Source organism: Orycteropus afer, unplaced genomic scaffold (assembly GCF_000298275.1).
Source record: "Orycteropus afer afer isolate SDZICR_OR568_19922 unplaced genomic scaffold, OryAfe1.0 scaffold00017, whole genome shotgun sequence".
Taxonomy (NCBI): domain Eukaryota; kingdom Metazoa; phylum Chordata; class Mammalia; order Tubulidentata; family Orycteropodidae; genus Orycteropus; species Orycteropus afer.
The window spans coordinates 1,820,703-1,837,221 of NW_006921604.1; the positions used below are offsets into that span (position 1 = coordinate 1,820,703).

At 38.4% G+C, this 16,519-nt stretch overlaps 1 protein-coding gene across 1 annotated transcript in view; it reads right to left on the minus strand.

Annotated features, from left to right (window-relative positions):
- Positions 1 to 16,519, minus strand: part of TTL (tubulin tyrosine ligase) — a 47,199-nt gene that overhangs the window by 20,359 nt on the left and 10,321 nt on the right. Inside the window, exons 3-5 of the mRNA XM_007959407.2 lie at positions 15,138 to 15,370; positions 6,191 to 6,326; positions 4,956 to 5,225 (exon numbers count right to left, since the gene is read on the minus strand). Coding sequence (XP_007957598.1) covers positions 4,956 to 5,225; positions 6,191 to 6,326; positions 15,138 to 15,370 — 639 coding nt within the window. The remainder of the gene's footprint in view (positions 1 to 4,955; positions 5,226 to 6,190; positions 6,327 to 15,137; positions 15,371 to 16,519) is intronic.

The window sequence follows — 16,519 nt, forward strand, 5'->3', positions numbered from 1 at the left end:
GGCAGTTTTGACTACTGTGGCTGTATAGTAGGTTTTGAGATCTGGCAGTGTGAGACCTCCTACTTTGTTGTTCTTCTTCAATAGTGCTTTGCTTGAAGATAGCTTCTTATTGGAGCTGTGGCACCAGAAGGTAAAACCCTAGGAGAAACTCTGTCTTTCTGGTCAGAGGAACTGGGACAAAGGACTATGTGGTTCAAGGACTTGGAAGGAATCCCATTTTTCCATCTCTTTTTTCTAGTAATGCAGCTGTAATTGTGCTGGCAATCTGAGCAGCTGAAGCTCTGAAAGAAACCCCATCTTTCTGACTCAAGGTCTGGGACAATAGGCCCCTGTAAATCAGAGACTATAAAGGAATCCCATAGAATTGAGAAGGAGATCTCCTAATTCAGTGTATAATGTAAGTTCTGGGCTTATTCCTTAGCAGTGTATGCACAGGAGAAATACAAGACTTTGAAAACTAAAATGACATTGGAATCACCACACACAGAAGGTGAAACAGAAGCTGTGATTTGAACTTAACTGGTCTGATTGTCTCCAAAATAAAAAGTCAATAATCTCTAGGGATTTTAATATTACCCAAAGTCTTCATAGCACAATATTCCAAATGTCCAGGATACAATTTAAAATTACTAAACATACAAAGAACCAGAACAAATTTGAAGGGGGGAAAAAAATCAACAAATGCCAATCCAACTCCCAAATGACCCAGATGTTGGAACTGTAAAACAAAAACTTAAAGTAACTATTATAACTATGCTTCATGAGGTAAAAGTAAACATACTTGAAATGAATGGATATACATAAGATCTCAGCAGAGAAACAGAACTAAAAAATTGCCAAATAGAATTTAAGAACTGCAAACACACCCACACATCCATATATATGTATGTTGACGGCAGTTAAGTTTTTGGGGTTTTTTAAATATAAAATAAAATTTTGAATAAAATTTGAAAAAAAATATGGTGGATAGGCTCATTAGCAGAACGGAGAAGACAGAGAAAAGTCAGTGAACTTGAAAATAGAAATTCTCCCATATAAGGATTGGAAAAAATGAACAAAAACTCAAAGATCTGTGAGACAATCGCAAAAGGTCTTAATATTTGTGTCACTGTGAGGCGAGAGAGGAGAATTTAAGAAGCATTAACAATGAATTATAACCTGTGCCTAACCTAAGTAAGGAAATTTTGTTGAGCAGTGAAACAACTTGTGAGGCCAGACACATCCATATCAGGCTGGCTTGAAAAACCATGTAGTGGAAAATTCCTTGGCCCTGCTCCCCATGCCTTCTTCCCCTGTTCATACTCCCCCTCCTCTCTTCCTGTCAAGCATGTTTTTTGCTTCTGTAAAAACTGCTAGCTGGCATCTTTTTGCAGATAACCAATCACCCTTTTACCCCGAATACCCTGGAAAAAGAACCCCATAAAGGCCCCATGTGACCTTTGTTCAGAGTTCAGTCTATGGATGTGAATCCACTGAGTCTGTGTGAGGACACAAAAATAAAAGTCCTTCCTGTTTCACCATCCGACTTGGCATTAGCATTTCCCTTGATGGCTCTGGTAACAACTGTAATCTCAGAAAGAGAGGAGAAAGAAATTGGTGCAGAAAAAGTATCTGAAGAAATGATGGCTGAAAATTTACCCAATTTGGTAAAAGATATAAATTTATAGATTCAAGAAGCTTAATAAACCCCAAACAGTATAAACTCAAAGAAAATCACTCTCAGACACATAAAAATCAAACTGCTAATAAAGCAAATATAAAGAAAAAGTCTTGAAAGCTGGTAGAGAAAAACAGTACATCACTTACAGGTGAACAACAATGAAAATGATTGTAGATTTCTTATTAAAAACTCTGGAGGCCCGAAGACAATGAAAAAAAATATTTCAAATGCTGATTAAAAAAAAAACAACTGTCAACATAAGAGTTCTAGATCAAATGAAAAAGATCCTTCAGGAATAAGATGAAATAAAGACACTCGTAGATGATAGAAAATTAAGAGGATTTAGCTGTAGCAGACCTGCTCTAAAAGAAATGCTAAAGGAGGTTCTTCAGCCTGAAAACAAGATACAATCTACAGAACTAAACTGTATCTTGAGTCATTCTCACCTGAGGAGTAAAAGAGATTAAACAAGCAAGCAGAGATTAAAGGAACCCACTAGCACTAAGAAAGAAGAGCCAGGAGTAGAATGTGTCCTTTGGACTTGGACTTCCTATGCTAAGAACCTCATAGACCCAGGGGAAGGCTGATGTCAAAACAGATGGAGATCTTCAGGAATGTCGTGTCCATAGATGTTGAAAGGAGATAAGGACCTTCCTCCAGAGCTGACAGAGAAAAAGCCTTCTCCTAGAGCTGGTGCCATGAATCTGGACTTCTAGTCAAGTCCAGAGAATAAATCTGTTTGTTAAAGTCATCCATTAGTGGTATTTACATTATAGCAGCACAAGGTAACTAAGACAGGTACATATATATTAATTCCTAGAGCAATCACTAAAAAATAATCCAAAGCAATAGAGCCAAAAACTCAACAAATAAACTGAAACAGAACTCTAACAATACTCAAATAATTTAAAAGATAGCAGGAAAGGAAGAAATGAAGATCAGAAGCAAAAAAGGAGACCACAAATAATAAAGTGGTAGATGTAAGTTTAATAATATTAATAATTATGTTGTTGTTGTTGTTGTTATGTGCCGTCGAGTCCTACCCGACTCATAGCGATCCCTCCTTGGGTTTCTGAGGTGGTGTCACTATGTAAGTAGATTGCCCAACCTTTCTTTCGAGGAGTGGCTAGTGGGTTTGAAGCACCAGCCTTCTGGTTAGCAGTCAAGTGCCTAAGGGACTATGCTACCTGAGCTCCTGTTAATAATTATACTAAACGTAAATGGTATTAACACATTAATTATAAGATACAGATTGTCATATCAAACTAAAAAATAAAACCAAAGCCAACTATACACTGTCTATGAGAAACTCACTGTAAATATAGTGAATAGAATATAATAAAAGAATGGAAAAATACATACCATGCAAACACTAATCAAAGAAAGCTACAGTGGCTAATTAATATCAGACAAAGTAGACTTCAAAATAAGGAATTTTACCACAGATAAAGACAGACATTAATTACAGAATGATAAAAGAGCCAATTCGTGAAGACAACATGTTATGTTATGTTGTTATGTGCCATCGAGTCGGCCCCGACTCATAGTGACCCCTCCTTGGGTTTCCGAGGCAGTATCACTACGGAAGTAGGATTGCCCAACCTTCCTTCCGAGGAGTGGCTGGTGGGTTTGAACCGCCAGACGTCTGGTTAGCAGGCAAGTGTCTTAGCCACTATGCTACTAAATATATATGTGATAAACAATAGAGCTTCAAAATAAATGAAGCAAAAACTGATAAAGCAGAAAAAGAGACAAATTCATCATTCTGTTTGGATACTTCAATACTTCTGCTTCAGTGACAGAACAAGTAGAACAGAAAATCAGCAAGGATATGGAAGACTTAAGCACTATCAACCACCTTGACTTAACTGCCATTTATAGAAAGCTCCACCCAACAGTAGTTGCTAAAGGGACAACCTGACCTCCTCTAACTTCACAAGAGGAAGACAGAATCACCATTAGCAGCCTAAAGCCTGTTCTTATGAGTCCAGACAGGCTGCCACCCTCTAGCCCTCTTACTAACCTTAACACCAACTGTTCCTCCACAGCACCCACCACCTCTCTGCTGGGTTCAGTAATTTGCTGCAGTGGCCACACAGAACTCACAGATTATATTTATTAGGGAAGCAACAGGCTACAATTCAAGTTCAGGAGCATGCTCAGTCTCTCTCAGCCGGCTATCTCTCTCAACAGCTGGCCGTCTCTCAGTAGCACATTCCTCTTTCAGCAGTGCATCTCTCTCATGTCTCTCTCTCTCTCAGCCACGTGTCAGCAGCACATCTCTCTCAGCCAGCAGTCAGAGAGACTCTCCTTTTGCCTCTAGGAGGCTCCTCTTTGAGCCTGGCAGAGTGGTCAAAACCAACCAATTCCAACACCAGAATTCTATACACCCGAGAGACAGCAAACTTCCCAGAAGATTATTTTGTGCTGCCCCAGGTGGATAACTTTAACAATCAGCTTCTCAGTTACTCACGGCAAAGTGGGAGTTATAAATACTATGGCTAGAAAAGCCATACCATGTAATTTACTACACCGCAGGAGTAGAATATACATTCTTTTCACTATACATGGGACATTCAATAAGATAAACCCCATATGGTGGGCCATGAAATAAACCTTAACGAACTTTAAAGAAATGAAACCATAGAAAAGTATATCCTCTAATAGAATTAAAGTAGAAATCAGTACAGAAAGATACCTGGAAATCTCCAAATACTTGGAAACTAAACAAGAAACTTATTACCACATGAATCAAAGATGAAGTCATGAGAGAAATTAGAAAATATTTCAGTAAAATGAAAATCAAACATCAAAATCAGTAAGATGAAGCTAATACAGTGCTTATAAATGGATAGCATTAAATGCTTATATTTAAAAAAATGAAATATCATCAATCAATTATCTAATTTTCACCTTAAAAAAAAATGATAAAGAAAAATAAACTGAAAAAAAGTAGAAGGAAATACTAAAGAGAACAAATCATAAAAATTGAAAGCAAAAGCAACAGTGAAAATTAATGAAACCCAAAAGCTGATGTTTTTGGAAAGATGAATAAAATTGAAAATCCTATAGACAATCTGCCCAAGTTAACTAGTGAGAAGATACAACTTACAATATCAGGAATGAAGGAAGTAACATCATTACAGAACCTCCAGACATTAAAAGAATAGTAAGGGAATGGTATAATAATCTTTGCTCATAAATTTGTCAACTTAAATGGACTAATTTCTTGAAAGGCACAAACTCCTAAAGCTTCTTCATTAAGAAACAGACAACCTAAAAAAGATACAATTACCTTATGATATGTTTGATTTGTAGTAAGATAGTACTTTCCAGGGTAATATTCAAAGCACTTATTAGGTACTGATTGAACGCCTCAAAGAACATTTCATTTCCTTCTTCATACTTTCCATAGTTCTTTGAATACTCCTTTTGAATGCAGTGATTGGTCAAATGGCAGGTTTTGTCTTGGAAATTATCAACATGATATGGTTCTGAAGCAGTCCGAAGCACACCCTCTCTATAGAGGTAGATATTATACTGATGATCCACCAAGACCCAGCTCCTGCAATTCAACAAAAACAAGTCATTCAAAGTTCCCCCATATTGTATGGATCAAGTTCCACACCTTGACTTTTTTCCTGGGGATGGGGAGAGTAGGGGAAGGAAGCAAATTCTAAAATTGTACGAGGTAAACTGTGACAGTTAATCAAGATAGTGGGTCACCACGATAACCAGAAAAACAAAATATTTCATCATAAATGACAAGATGACTTTGATCCATTCAAAAGATTCAACACTTTGAATAGATTTGGATGGATTAGTTTTCAAGGTTAGCCTGAGGCCACTTACACTTGCAATGTTTGCTCTTATAATAATCTTAAGAGGAAACTATTCCAAGTGTCTAATTCTGGAGCTAATATGACAGGACTGATATTCAGGAAGTGGCAAGTCATAATGAAGGCATCAAGAAGCCAAAACAGTCCTCAATGAGAAGATGACAGCAAAGTCAAGGGCAAGCTCTGGAAAGCACCACATAATTTCTTTGTCCACTGACAAGTCCTTTGCTTAGAAGTTAACTCCAAATATTAAACTCCAAATGTGGTGATGTGTTCCTCCATAAAAAACATAAGTCCAAAAAAAAAAAAAGGGACACAAATAATGAAATGAGGACATATTATTTGGCAGAGTCACATGATCTGTTATGTCTAAATTATGTATTCTCTGTACATCTTGCATCGTCTTGCATAAGCAAGCCCCATACATTTACACTCTTTTTTGTGGAACCACATTTTAGTGAAAGAGAATATGGAAAAAGAAAGTCGACAATCTTACTAAAATTCTTCAGAAAGAAAAAAAGAATGAAAATAGAAAACTAGGTACAGAAGCCCAGTTTCATTCACCTGTGCTTCATTTTGGTAACACATTAAACACAAATACTTCAATATACTCCATGCTACCCTCCTCACCATACACTGTATCACTTTTTCAGATTCATAAAAACAAGAACCTCAGACACTGATACATTACCGAATGTCAAATTTGCGATGACCTGGCTCAAGAAGCAGAGGGTGCTCAAGGTATTTCTGGATTACGTGCACCTGGCCCTGGTTGTCTATGAAATCCAGAAGCTCTGTAGCCTCAGAGGAGATGAGGATGCCTTCACCTAGCAGAGCAAAATCAAAACAGAAACTAGTTCAGTTCATCCCAAGAGGAAAAGCTCTTTACAAAGCCAAGAAGGAAACAATGACAGCAGAAACCCCCACAGGGTGCTTTTATTGGCCTGCTCACTCCCTTCCTTCTCCTTCCCTTCCCGTTAAATCTCTCACACCTTCCCCTTCCTCCACAAGAGCACCCAGGGTTGTTTAACTATTTGACTGCTAACCAGATGGCTGGTGGTTCAAACTCACCAGCCACTCCTCGGAAGGAAGGTTGGGCAATGTACCTGCGTAGTGATACCGCCTCGGAAATCCAAGGTGGGGGCCCCTATGAGTTGGGTTCGAGTCCATGGCAGTGTGTTTGGTTTTTTGGTTTTCACATAGGACTGTACCTGAAACTTCACTTTTACAGATATTCAGAAGTATCTAAGCACCCTAAATAAGACACTACTATACAACTGGTTATTGTGAGATTTGTTGTTGTTGTTATGTGCCGTCAAGTTGGACCCGTCTCATAGCAACACCTCCTTGGGTTTCCAAGGCAGTATCACTATGGAAGTAGATTGCCCAACCTTCCTTCTGAGGAGTGGCTGGTGGGTTTGAACCACCAGCCTTCTGGTTAGCAGTCAAATACCTTAGGCACTGCCTATGACCAATAAACCTACTTCTAAGACTATATTTTATGGAAATATCAGGAAAGATAGGGCATGAAGACAAATGTACAAGTAAATTCCTTGCAAAATTATAATAGAAAAAGAAAACTAAATACATTCTAAGTGTCCATCAATATTAAACAAATGATACAATATCATTCTAACAACTTTACTGAGATACAATTTCAATGGCTGCATTTTCAGAAATAGGCTTTTTCCCAAGGTACCTCTGAGTGAACTTGAACTTACAACCTTTCAGTCAGCAGCCGAGTGCATTGACCATCTGCACCATCTAGGGATGAAATTCATTCATTGAAATTGTACAATTCATTGGATTTCAGTATATTCAAGACTTGTGCAACCATTATCACAATCTAATTTTAGAACATTTTACTACTTCCCCCCAAAACCTCATTAGCAGTCACATGCTATTCCTTCCTCTCTCCAGCTCCTGGCAGCCATTTATCTAATTTCGGTGTCTACAGATTTCCCTATTCTGGGTATTTCATATAAACGGAATCATATATATGTTGGCTTTTGGGTACAGCTTCTTTCAGTTAACATAAAGTTTTCAAAGTTCAGTCATGTTATAGTATGCATCGGTACTTCACTACTTTTTGTGGCTTAATAATATTCCATTGTATGGTTATCCAGTCATCAGTGGATGGGCATTTGGGTCGTTTCCACTTTTTGGCTGTTATGAATAATGCTGCTATGAAGATTGGCATGCATGTTTTCATATGGACATATGTTTTCAATTCTCTTGGGTATAAACCTAGCAGTGGAATTGTTAGATCATATGGTAATTCTGTGTTTAACTTTTTCAGGAACTGTCAAAACTGTTTTTGCAAAATGGATGTACCACTTTACATTCCCACTGGCAACGGATCAGGGTTCCAATTTTTTCACATCCTTATTGTAAAATGGTGGCCATAGTAGCATCATCAGAACCTATCTAACTGCAGGAGGGGATACTGGATCAGGACCAGCCAAAAGCTAATTCCCATGAGGTAGAAGCCAGGCTGAGGGGCCAAGGGCCAGAGAGAGACTTATCTTTAGGAACAGCTGAAGGGAGCCTGTCTGGATGGGAGAACTGTATCCTGAGCATTCTTGATCCTGAACTGTAACTTACTACTTCCCTAATAAACCCCATAATCGTGTGTGTGTGTGGGATCAGCCATTGAAAACCCTTTGGAGCACAGTTTAACTCTGACACACATGGCGTGGCCATGAGTCAGAATCGATTCAATGGCAACTAGTTTTTTGTTTTTTTTTAATATTAAGTAGAGTGGTTTCTTCCACTTTATTGGTGGTTTTTTTTTTTTTTTTTTTTTGTTAGTCCTCAAAATTCTTTAAGCTATTCTAAGGCCTATATCTTTCCACATGAATTTTAGAAGCTGTATATCTATGTTTACAAAAACTTTGCTGAGATCTTGATAGGAATTTACATTAAATTTATAGAAAACTTATAGATCAATGACATCTTTACTATGTTGAATCATGCAATCCGTGAACATGGTATGTCTATTTATTTATTTAGGTCCTTTAGAGCTCTGATGGTGCAGGTGTTAAAGCATTTGGCTGCTAAACAAAAGTTTGGTGGTTCAAACCCACCAGCTGCTACGTGGGAGAAAGATGAGGCAGTCTGCTTCTATAAAGATTTACAGCCTTGGAAATCCTCTGGGCAGTTCTGCTCTGTCCTATAGGGCCATTATGAGTTGAAATCGACTCAATGGCAGGGGGTTGTTATGGGTTTTGACTTCATTCATAATTGTTTTGTAATTTTCAGCTTATAGATCCTTTGCGTATTCTGTTAAGTCTATGTCTAAGTATCTCATTCTCCATGGAGTGATTATAAATGGTATTGAATTTTTAATTTCAGTTTCTGCACATTCATTGTTAGTATGTAGAAATGTGACAGATTTATTTATTTATTTATTTTAACTGTGATTTGGGTGAAAGTTTACAGAGCAAACTCATCTTCCATACAGCAGTTCACATACACTTTGTCTCATGACATTGAATGCAATTTCCCACAATGCAATAGTTCTCTTCCTATTTCCTCCCCATAGTTACCTCTTCCCTGTGTCCTTCCCTCCCATGCACTCCTGCCCCCCAAGTTATCTCCCTGTGGATACATAGCCCTTCTATTCTCCCATGATTGTTTTCTCCAAAGAGTGTATCTACCTAATGTAAATGTTCAGCTTACAAGCCTGGAAATGTGACTGACTTTGTGTTGATCTTATATCCTGTGAACTTGCTGAACTCACTTATTAGTTCTACCACCCCACCCCAAGTATGCTTTAGATTTATAGCTCATTTTCGCATGGGTCTCATGCTTTCAGTACAAATTAATTTAATTTAATTAATGAATTTAATAATCTATATTTTCTAAAATTCAACCCCCTTTCTCGAGTACCCCATTTCGTCACTTGTTCCACTATTTGGTTAGTCTCCTGCACAAGAAACTACAAATCAACTTGGTTAACTCGCTTTCCTGCTTTTCCTACTTACATCACTCATTCTATTTCATCTCTCTGAGGAACCACATCAGATATTCTAGTTCCTTTTTATTTCCTCTTGCCAAATCTTCGGTAGAGCTCCTTACATTCTACTTCTAGAATATCATTCCAAAACATTACTTTTATACTACTCAGCCATAAAAAGAAATGCTCTGACGCATACTACAATAACCCTGAAAACAATGCTGAGTGAAATAAGTCAGTTGAAAAATGACAAATATTGTATAATCTCACTTACATGAAATAGGCAAATATATAGAAACCAAAGGTTATTAGTGGTTACCAGGGAAGGGAAGGAGCCCTGGTGGCATGGTGCTTAAGTGCTTGGTTGCTTACCAAAAGGTCAGCATTTTGAACATACCAGCAGGATAAAGATGTGGCAGTCTGTTTCCGTATAGAACACTATAGAAACAATATGGGGCAGTGCTACCCTCTCACATGGAGATGTTGTGAATTGAAATCAACTTGACTGCAATAACAGTAGGTAGAAAAAAATAACAGGAAGGAGGTTAGGAAATATATATATATATATATAATATAGGAGCTCTGGTAGCATAGTGTCTAAGGCACTTGACTGCTAACCAGAAGGCTGGCAGTTCAAACCCACCAGCTACTCCTCGGAAGGAGATGGGGCAATCTACTTCTGTAATCATACTGTCTCAGAAACCCAAGGAGGGGTCGCTATGAGTCAGGTCTGACTCGATGGCCTGTAACAACAACAAATAAATAAATAAATAAATATATATAGAGAGAGAGAGAGAGAGAGAGAGAGATAGCTTTTTATTAGTCCAATAGAGAGAAAAACTAATGATTTCCTGAAGACATCTGAACCTCAAGTGTTCATATCTAGGACAGAAGGAGAAAATCTCGGCTTAGGTAACCCCATGAATCCCAGTGTTCTTACGGGAATGACATCATGCTGCTGGTTGCCCATACCACAGCTTTTTGAGCAGATTCTTCAAGAAAGAAAGCATCCCAGCCCAGAGAATATCTAGGACAGCAGCTTCTCTGGCATAGTTTGGAGGGCTCACTTTTGTCACAGTTCTCTTAATTCTTTTATTCAGCCATTTCTCAAATTATGACAGCTCTAAATCCTGAAACTAGGATGACTTCTGGAGATAACACCACTGGGGACAAGGCTGTGAAAAGTCTCTGCCCTTTTATGAGCGAAACTCTTTTTGCATCTTCCTTTCTTCATTTTTGCTTTAGGTGAGCCTGTCCTCTATTGAGAGGGGGAAATAGATATTTGTATAACTTTTTAAAACTATTACCACTGAAAACACATGCCATCAGAGAGAACTGGAAAAGTTACCCATAATCTTATTTCCTAACATAATTATTTTTATTTCTTCATATTACTTTCCTGTATATATGGGCAAATACTGGTTCAATTAAATGAACTCATTTCATATTCTTTTTTCATTTTATATTATAAATATATTGACTTCACAATTATGTTGTCGTTGCTAGGTGCCATCAAGTTAGTTCTAACTCATAGCAACTGAAAGACTCACAGCAACATATAGGAGAACGAAACACTGCGAGTCCTGTGTCATCCTTAAAATCATTGCTATTTTTGAGCCCAATGTTTCAGCTACTGTGTTAATCCATCTTGTTGAGGGTCTTCCTTTTTTTTTTGGGGGGGGGGGGATGACTTTACCAAGCATGATGTCCTTCTCTATGGGCTAGTTCCTCTTGGTAACATGTCTAAAGCACATGAGACAAAAATCTCAACATCCTGGCTTCTAAGAAGCATTCTGGCCATACTTCTTTCAAGAAGGATTTGTTCATTCATCTGGCAGTTCATGGTATATTCAATGTTTTTCATCAACATCATGATTCAAAAGTATCAATTCTTCTTCAGTCTTTTTTATGTACTGTCCAACTTGCAAATGCAAATGAAGTTAGCATTTGATTGAAAATACCATGGCTTGGGTCAGGTGCACCTTAGCCTTCAAAATGACATCTTCAATTTTTACCACTTTGAAGAGGTCTTTGGCAATAGATATGCCCGATGTAATATGTCATTTGATTTCCTGACTGCTGCTTCAATGGATGTAGACTGTGGATCCAAGTAAAATAAAATCCTTAACAACTTCATTATTTTCTCCATTTATCATGATGTTGCTTATTGGTCCAGTTGTGTGGATTTTTGTTTTCTTAATATGGAGGTGTAATCCATATTGAAGATTGTAGTCTTTGCTCTTCATCTGTAATTGATTCAAGCCCTCTTTGATTTTAGCAAGCAAGGTTGTGTCATCTACATATTATAGATCGTTGATCAGTCTTCCTCTAATCCTGATGCAGTGTTCTTCTTCTTATAATCCACTTTCTCAGATTATTTGCTCATCATCAGTATGATGAAAGGATAAAGTCCTGACACATACCTTTCCTGATTTAAAACCTCCAAAATTAATGTTAGTGGCTGAAAAATATACCATTATGTTGATGTAAGAAAAATGACAAGTATGTTTATGGATTGCTAAATAATAAAGTTATTTCTAAATAATATTTTGCTTTTATAGATAATACAGTGATAAACATCTTTGCTGTTACTTTTTACTCTTGTTTCTTCTTAATTATTTCCCAAGACCAAGTTTTTAGGAATGTGAATTCATGAGAGCACAAAGTGATGCCTATCTTGTTTGTCCCAGTACCTGCAATTATAATTGTTTCTTTCACTCCTTCACTCACCCATCCATCCATCCGTTCATTTATTCAATACATACATTGACTGTTGCTCAGCACCAGGTTCCACCCTGGCACTAGGGAGAGAGCACTGAGCGCATGTATGACATAGTGTGACTTGTGCTTCAGTAGCATCTCTGACTCTGTGCTGCATACAGACTCCATGGCAAGACCAAGAGCAGAAGGACAGGGATAGCAATGCTCCAGATGAGAGGTGGAGTGGCTTAGATCAGAGATGGGTGGTAGAGGTGGTTTAACAGTGGCTGGATTCCGGATATATTCTGAAAGTTGAGTCCACTATACCAAGCATGTAAATTCTAAATAAATATTTGTTTAACAAGGATAAGAGTCATTCATTCATTCTGTTAATTTTACTTTGTCGTTGCAAACAAAATGAATACAGACCACTGTTCTCAACTCCTAAAGCAAAAGGTCTTCTTTGTTTGGCATTTCATTCTTTATTCTCCTCTCCCTACTACATAGTGTCACTCTGTCTTATATTGGTAAGAGTCCAGGGACCACACAGGTGGGATCACTGCCATGAGTTGACAGGACTTTCAGCCAAGGGCCCTGACTTACTCTGGGTTTTCACTCCAATCAAGGCTCCTTGACATTAGATGTCTTCATAATGGGAATCCTGACTCTGAACTCAAATCTACAGGAGGAAAGTGGAATACTGAGTATCTATTAAAGTTGTCAAAATTTCATCAACATCTGTGGAAGCAGTAGTCCAGAAATCAAATGATGTATTACATTGGGCATAACTGATGCTTTTTAAAGTGTTAAAAAGCAAAAATGTCACTTTGATGACAAGGTGCTTCTGACCTAAGTCATGGACTATGCAATTGCCTCCTATGCATATGGAAGCTGGACAGTGAAAAAAGAAGACAGAAGAACAGATGCATTTGAACTGTGGTATTGGCAATGAATACTGACTATACTGTGGTCTGCAAGAAGGAAAAACAAATCAGTCTTAGAAGAAATACAACTGGAATGCTCTATAGAAGCAAGGATGGCAAACCTTCATCTTGCTTACTTTGTACATGTTATCAGGAAAGAGAAATCACTATAAAAGGACATCATGTTTGGTAAAGTGTAGATGGTCAGTGAAAATGAAGGTAACCTTCAATAAGACAGACTGACAAATTATCTGCAACAATGGGCATCAAAGATCATGATGATAGTGCAGGACCGGGCAATGTTTTATTCTGTTATATATAAGGTTGCTATGAGTTGGAGTCAACTTGAAAGCAACAACAACAATTTCCTCTTCTAAATCCTCCATTTATCATTAGCACTAAATTAGGAAGTAGTATTTGGGAGCTCTGGTAGCATAGTGCCTATGGCATTTGCTGCTAACCAGAAGGCTAGAGGTTCAAATCCACCAGCCACTCCTCAGAAGGAAGATTGGGCAATCTACTTCCATAGTGATACTGCCTTGGAAACCTGATGGGGTGACTGAGTTGGATCTGACTCGACAGCAGTGAGTTTAGATTTTTGGTTTACTTGAGGTCACAATAGGGGAAAGAGAAGTAGGTTAGGTACTTGGCTTGTGGAAGGACTCCAGATCTCCCACTTTCAGGAGCATGGTTGTCCTGTTTCATGGTTGGTGGAAAGGAAGGTGAGGTCAACTGGATCAGGAATAGAAATGAGTACCAATGGCCTTTCAGGGAACAAAAGAAGTTCAAAATGGAATGGTTTTAAAAGAACATATGATGGTAATTATATAGAAAGACTGATCACATTGGGAACAGCCTATATTTTAAGCCTAAGTTAATAGCATAAAACTTACTCCTTTCTATGAGTCACACATTTACTGAGTGCTTATAGTGGGGTGGACTGAGCAACTCGACAGCAGTGGTTTTGGTTTTACAGAGGGTGGGATACAGAGATGAACAAGACACAGTCTGTGTTTATATGGAACCTACATTCTGATAGAATAGACAGACAGACAAACATGTAGAATAGTGCTAAGAAAGGGTTAGTGCAAGGAAGGAAAATAAAGCAGAATTAAAAGATAGAAAGCAATGGGCTTTGAGTCTATTTTAGATTAGAAAAGCCTTCTCTGACTAGGCAACATTTGAGCTGACAGAAATAGAAAAGATTTCATGTGAACACATTTTAGGTATAAGTTTGGAATGTTAGGGAGACAAGTTAGGCAGACTTGTAGACTTGTGGCTATAGTAGAATAATCAAGGCCAAGAATAGAAGGAAGTGAGATCAGAGATATGGGCAAATGTCAGATGGTGCAGGCCACCATTAGGAATCTGGAATTTATTCTAATTGCATTGGAAAGCCAGCTGGTAAGTGCTGTGCGGGGAGAAACATGATCACGATGTAAAAACATCACTCCGGCTGAGAGGAGGAGAACTGCTGTAAGGGAGGCCAGTGAGGAGGCAGTGTGTAGTCACATAGGCTGGAGAGAATGGCAGCTCTGACTCAGAGTGGGAGCAGTGAAAATGACAAGTCAAGTCTAATTCAGAATGTGTTTTGAAGGTAGAGCTAGCAAGGCTTGCTGATGCATTAAGCATAGATTGTAAAGAAAAGAACATGTAAGGATGACTTACAGGTTTTGGGCTTCAGAGACAGGTGACTAGTGGGATCATTTATAAAGTGGGAAAGACTGAAAGATGAATATGCCGGGGTGGATCTAGTTGGGAAGGAAATGAAGAGTTCTGTATCCAGCATATTATGTATGAAATGCCTTTTAGAGATGCCAAGGATGCTGTTGGATCTGGTGCTCAAGGGGAAAGATATGGACTGTAACAATGTTTAGAAGTCATCAGTAGATAGATGGGTATCTAAAACTATATAGCTTGAATGATCTCTAACCTTGAGGATTCAGATTACAACAGGGTCATCCATCTAAAGACATCATTAAATCTAACCCGTGATTTAAACAAAGCATGATGGGAACCTACAGCGAAGGGAGAAGGGCACAGCAATGACAACTCACCTTTGGCACCAGCTGATGACTTTGCAATCCAAATGTTGCCTTCTCCACCTTCTTTCCTTTTGTTATAAGAAGCCAGGAAGAATTCTCTTTCATCTGTCCTTGAGTTATGGATTGGTGGGTGGATTCCATTCTGTGCTGGAGCAACTGGAGTCTTGAGATTAGTTGGATATATCACATAGGACTCAGGAAACCATGTGCAGGACTCAGACAATTCTGGACTTGTCTTGATTAGCCTGGTGGATGACAGAGGGTCAGTTTCCATTCCTAGCACTATCTCTCTGGAATAAGCTCTACTTAGAAAGGCTAGTACTTTAGTCCAGATCTCTGTAAGGACGCAGGGGTGCTCAGACATCAGGCTGGCCTGAGTTGGTCTCTTTCTAGTCACACTACTTGCTGTTGGCCTCTCTGAGGAGACCTCTAAGGTACTACTGGGCAGTGCACAGTTGTTAGAATGCAACCTTCAAGGCATATTCCAGTTAATTCAAAAGGGGGTTTAAGGACCAGAACTTAAGCTCCTTTTAAAATGCATCTCTAAGGAAACTTACCTTGAAATAATCTTGAACCAAACATCTTTTCAATAAATATGTTATGAATGAGCCAGACCCACACTAAAAATCAAAGTGGAAAACTGAGTAAAATAATTGGATAACTAGCAAAGATACTATCTTGGCCCCATCTTTCTAGGGAGCAAAGGATACTGAAGAATCTGAATTATATAAAGACTTAACTTAGTCCTTTATTTCTTTCTTTAAGCTCATCATGGCTTTAGTGAGTAAAGAAATCTTTCCATGGGACATAGGGCCCACTCATAATTAAACATGCCCTCTCTTCATGAAAGAACATAACATAATGGAAGATAAAGTCAGGCCCTGAGCAAAGCACTAACAAACATAAAAGCCTGTGCTTATCAAGAACATCTCACTATATATACTCTAGTCACACCCACAGAGCAGGTGGCACTAGCATCACATTTCACAAATCAGGAACTGGGTCACAGAGAATTTAAACAAATTTCTTAAGATCACAAATGTAGTAAATAACAAAGCCAGGATCAAGCGAGGAATTCCTACGTCCTAACTCCGTACCAATTCTTCCTCTGCAGAAATCAAAGAACCACGAAGGAACCCACCCAAGATATGCATAGACCTTCCCTCAGCTGTGCCTGTTCTAGGACAGAACTGCTAATGCGAGGCCTGTTTTACAATTTACCTGTAAAACTCAGTCTATGAACAAATGACAGAGATAATGAGAAAAAAAACAACTAACTTGGAGATTAAAAAACAAAGTTCTTTTAAAGTTAAGGGCAACAGATTTTGAAAGCTACTGGTAGCATAGTGGCTAAGACACTTGCCTGCTAACCAGACGGCTGGTGGTTCAAACCC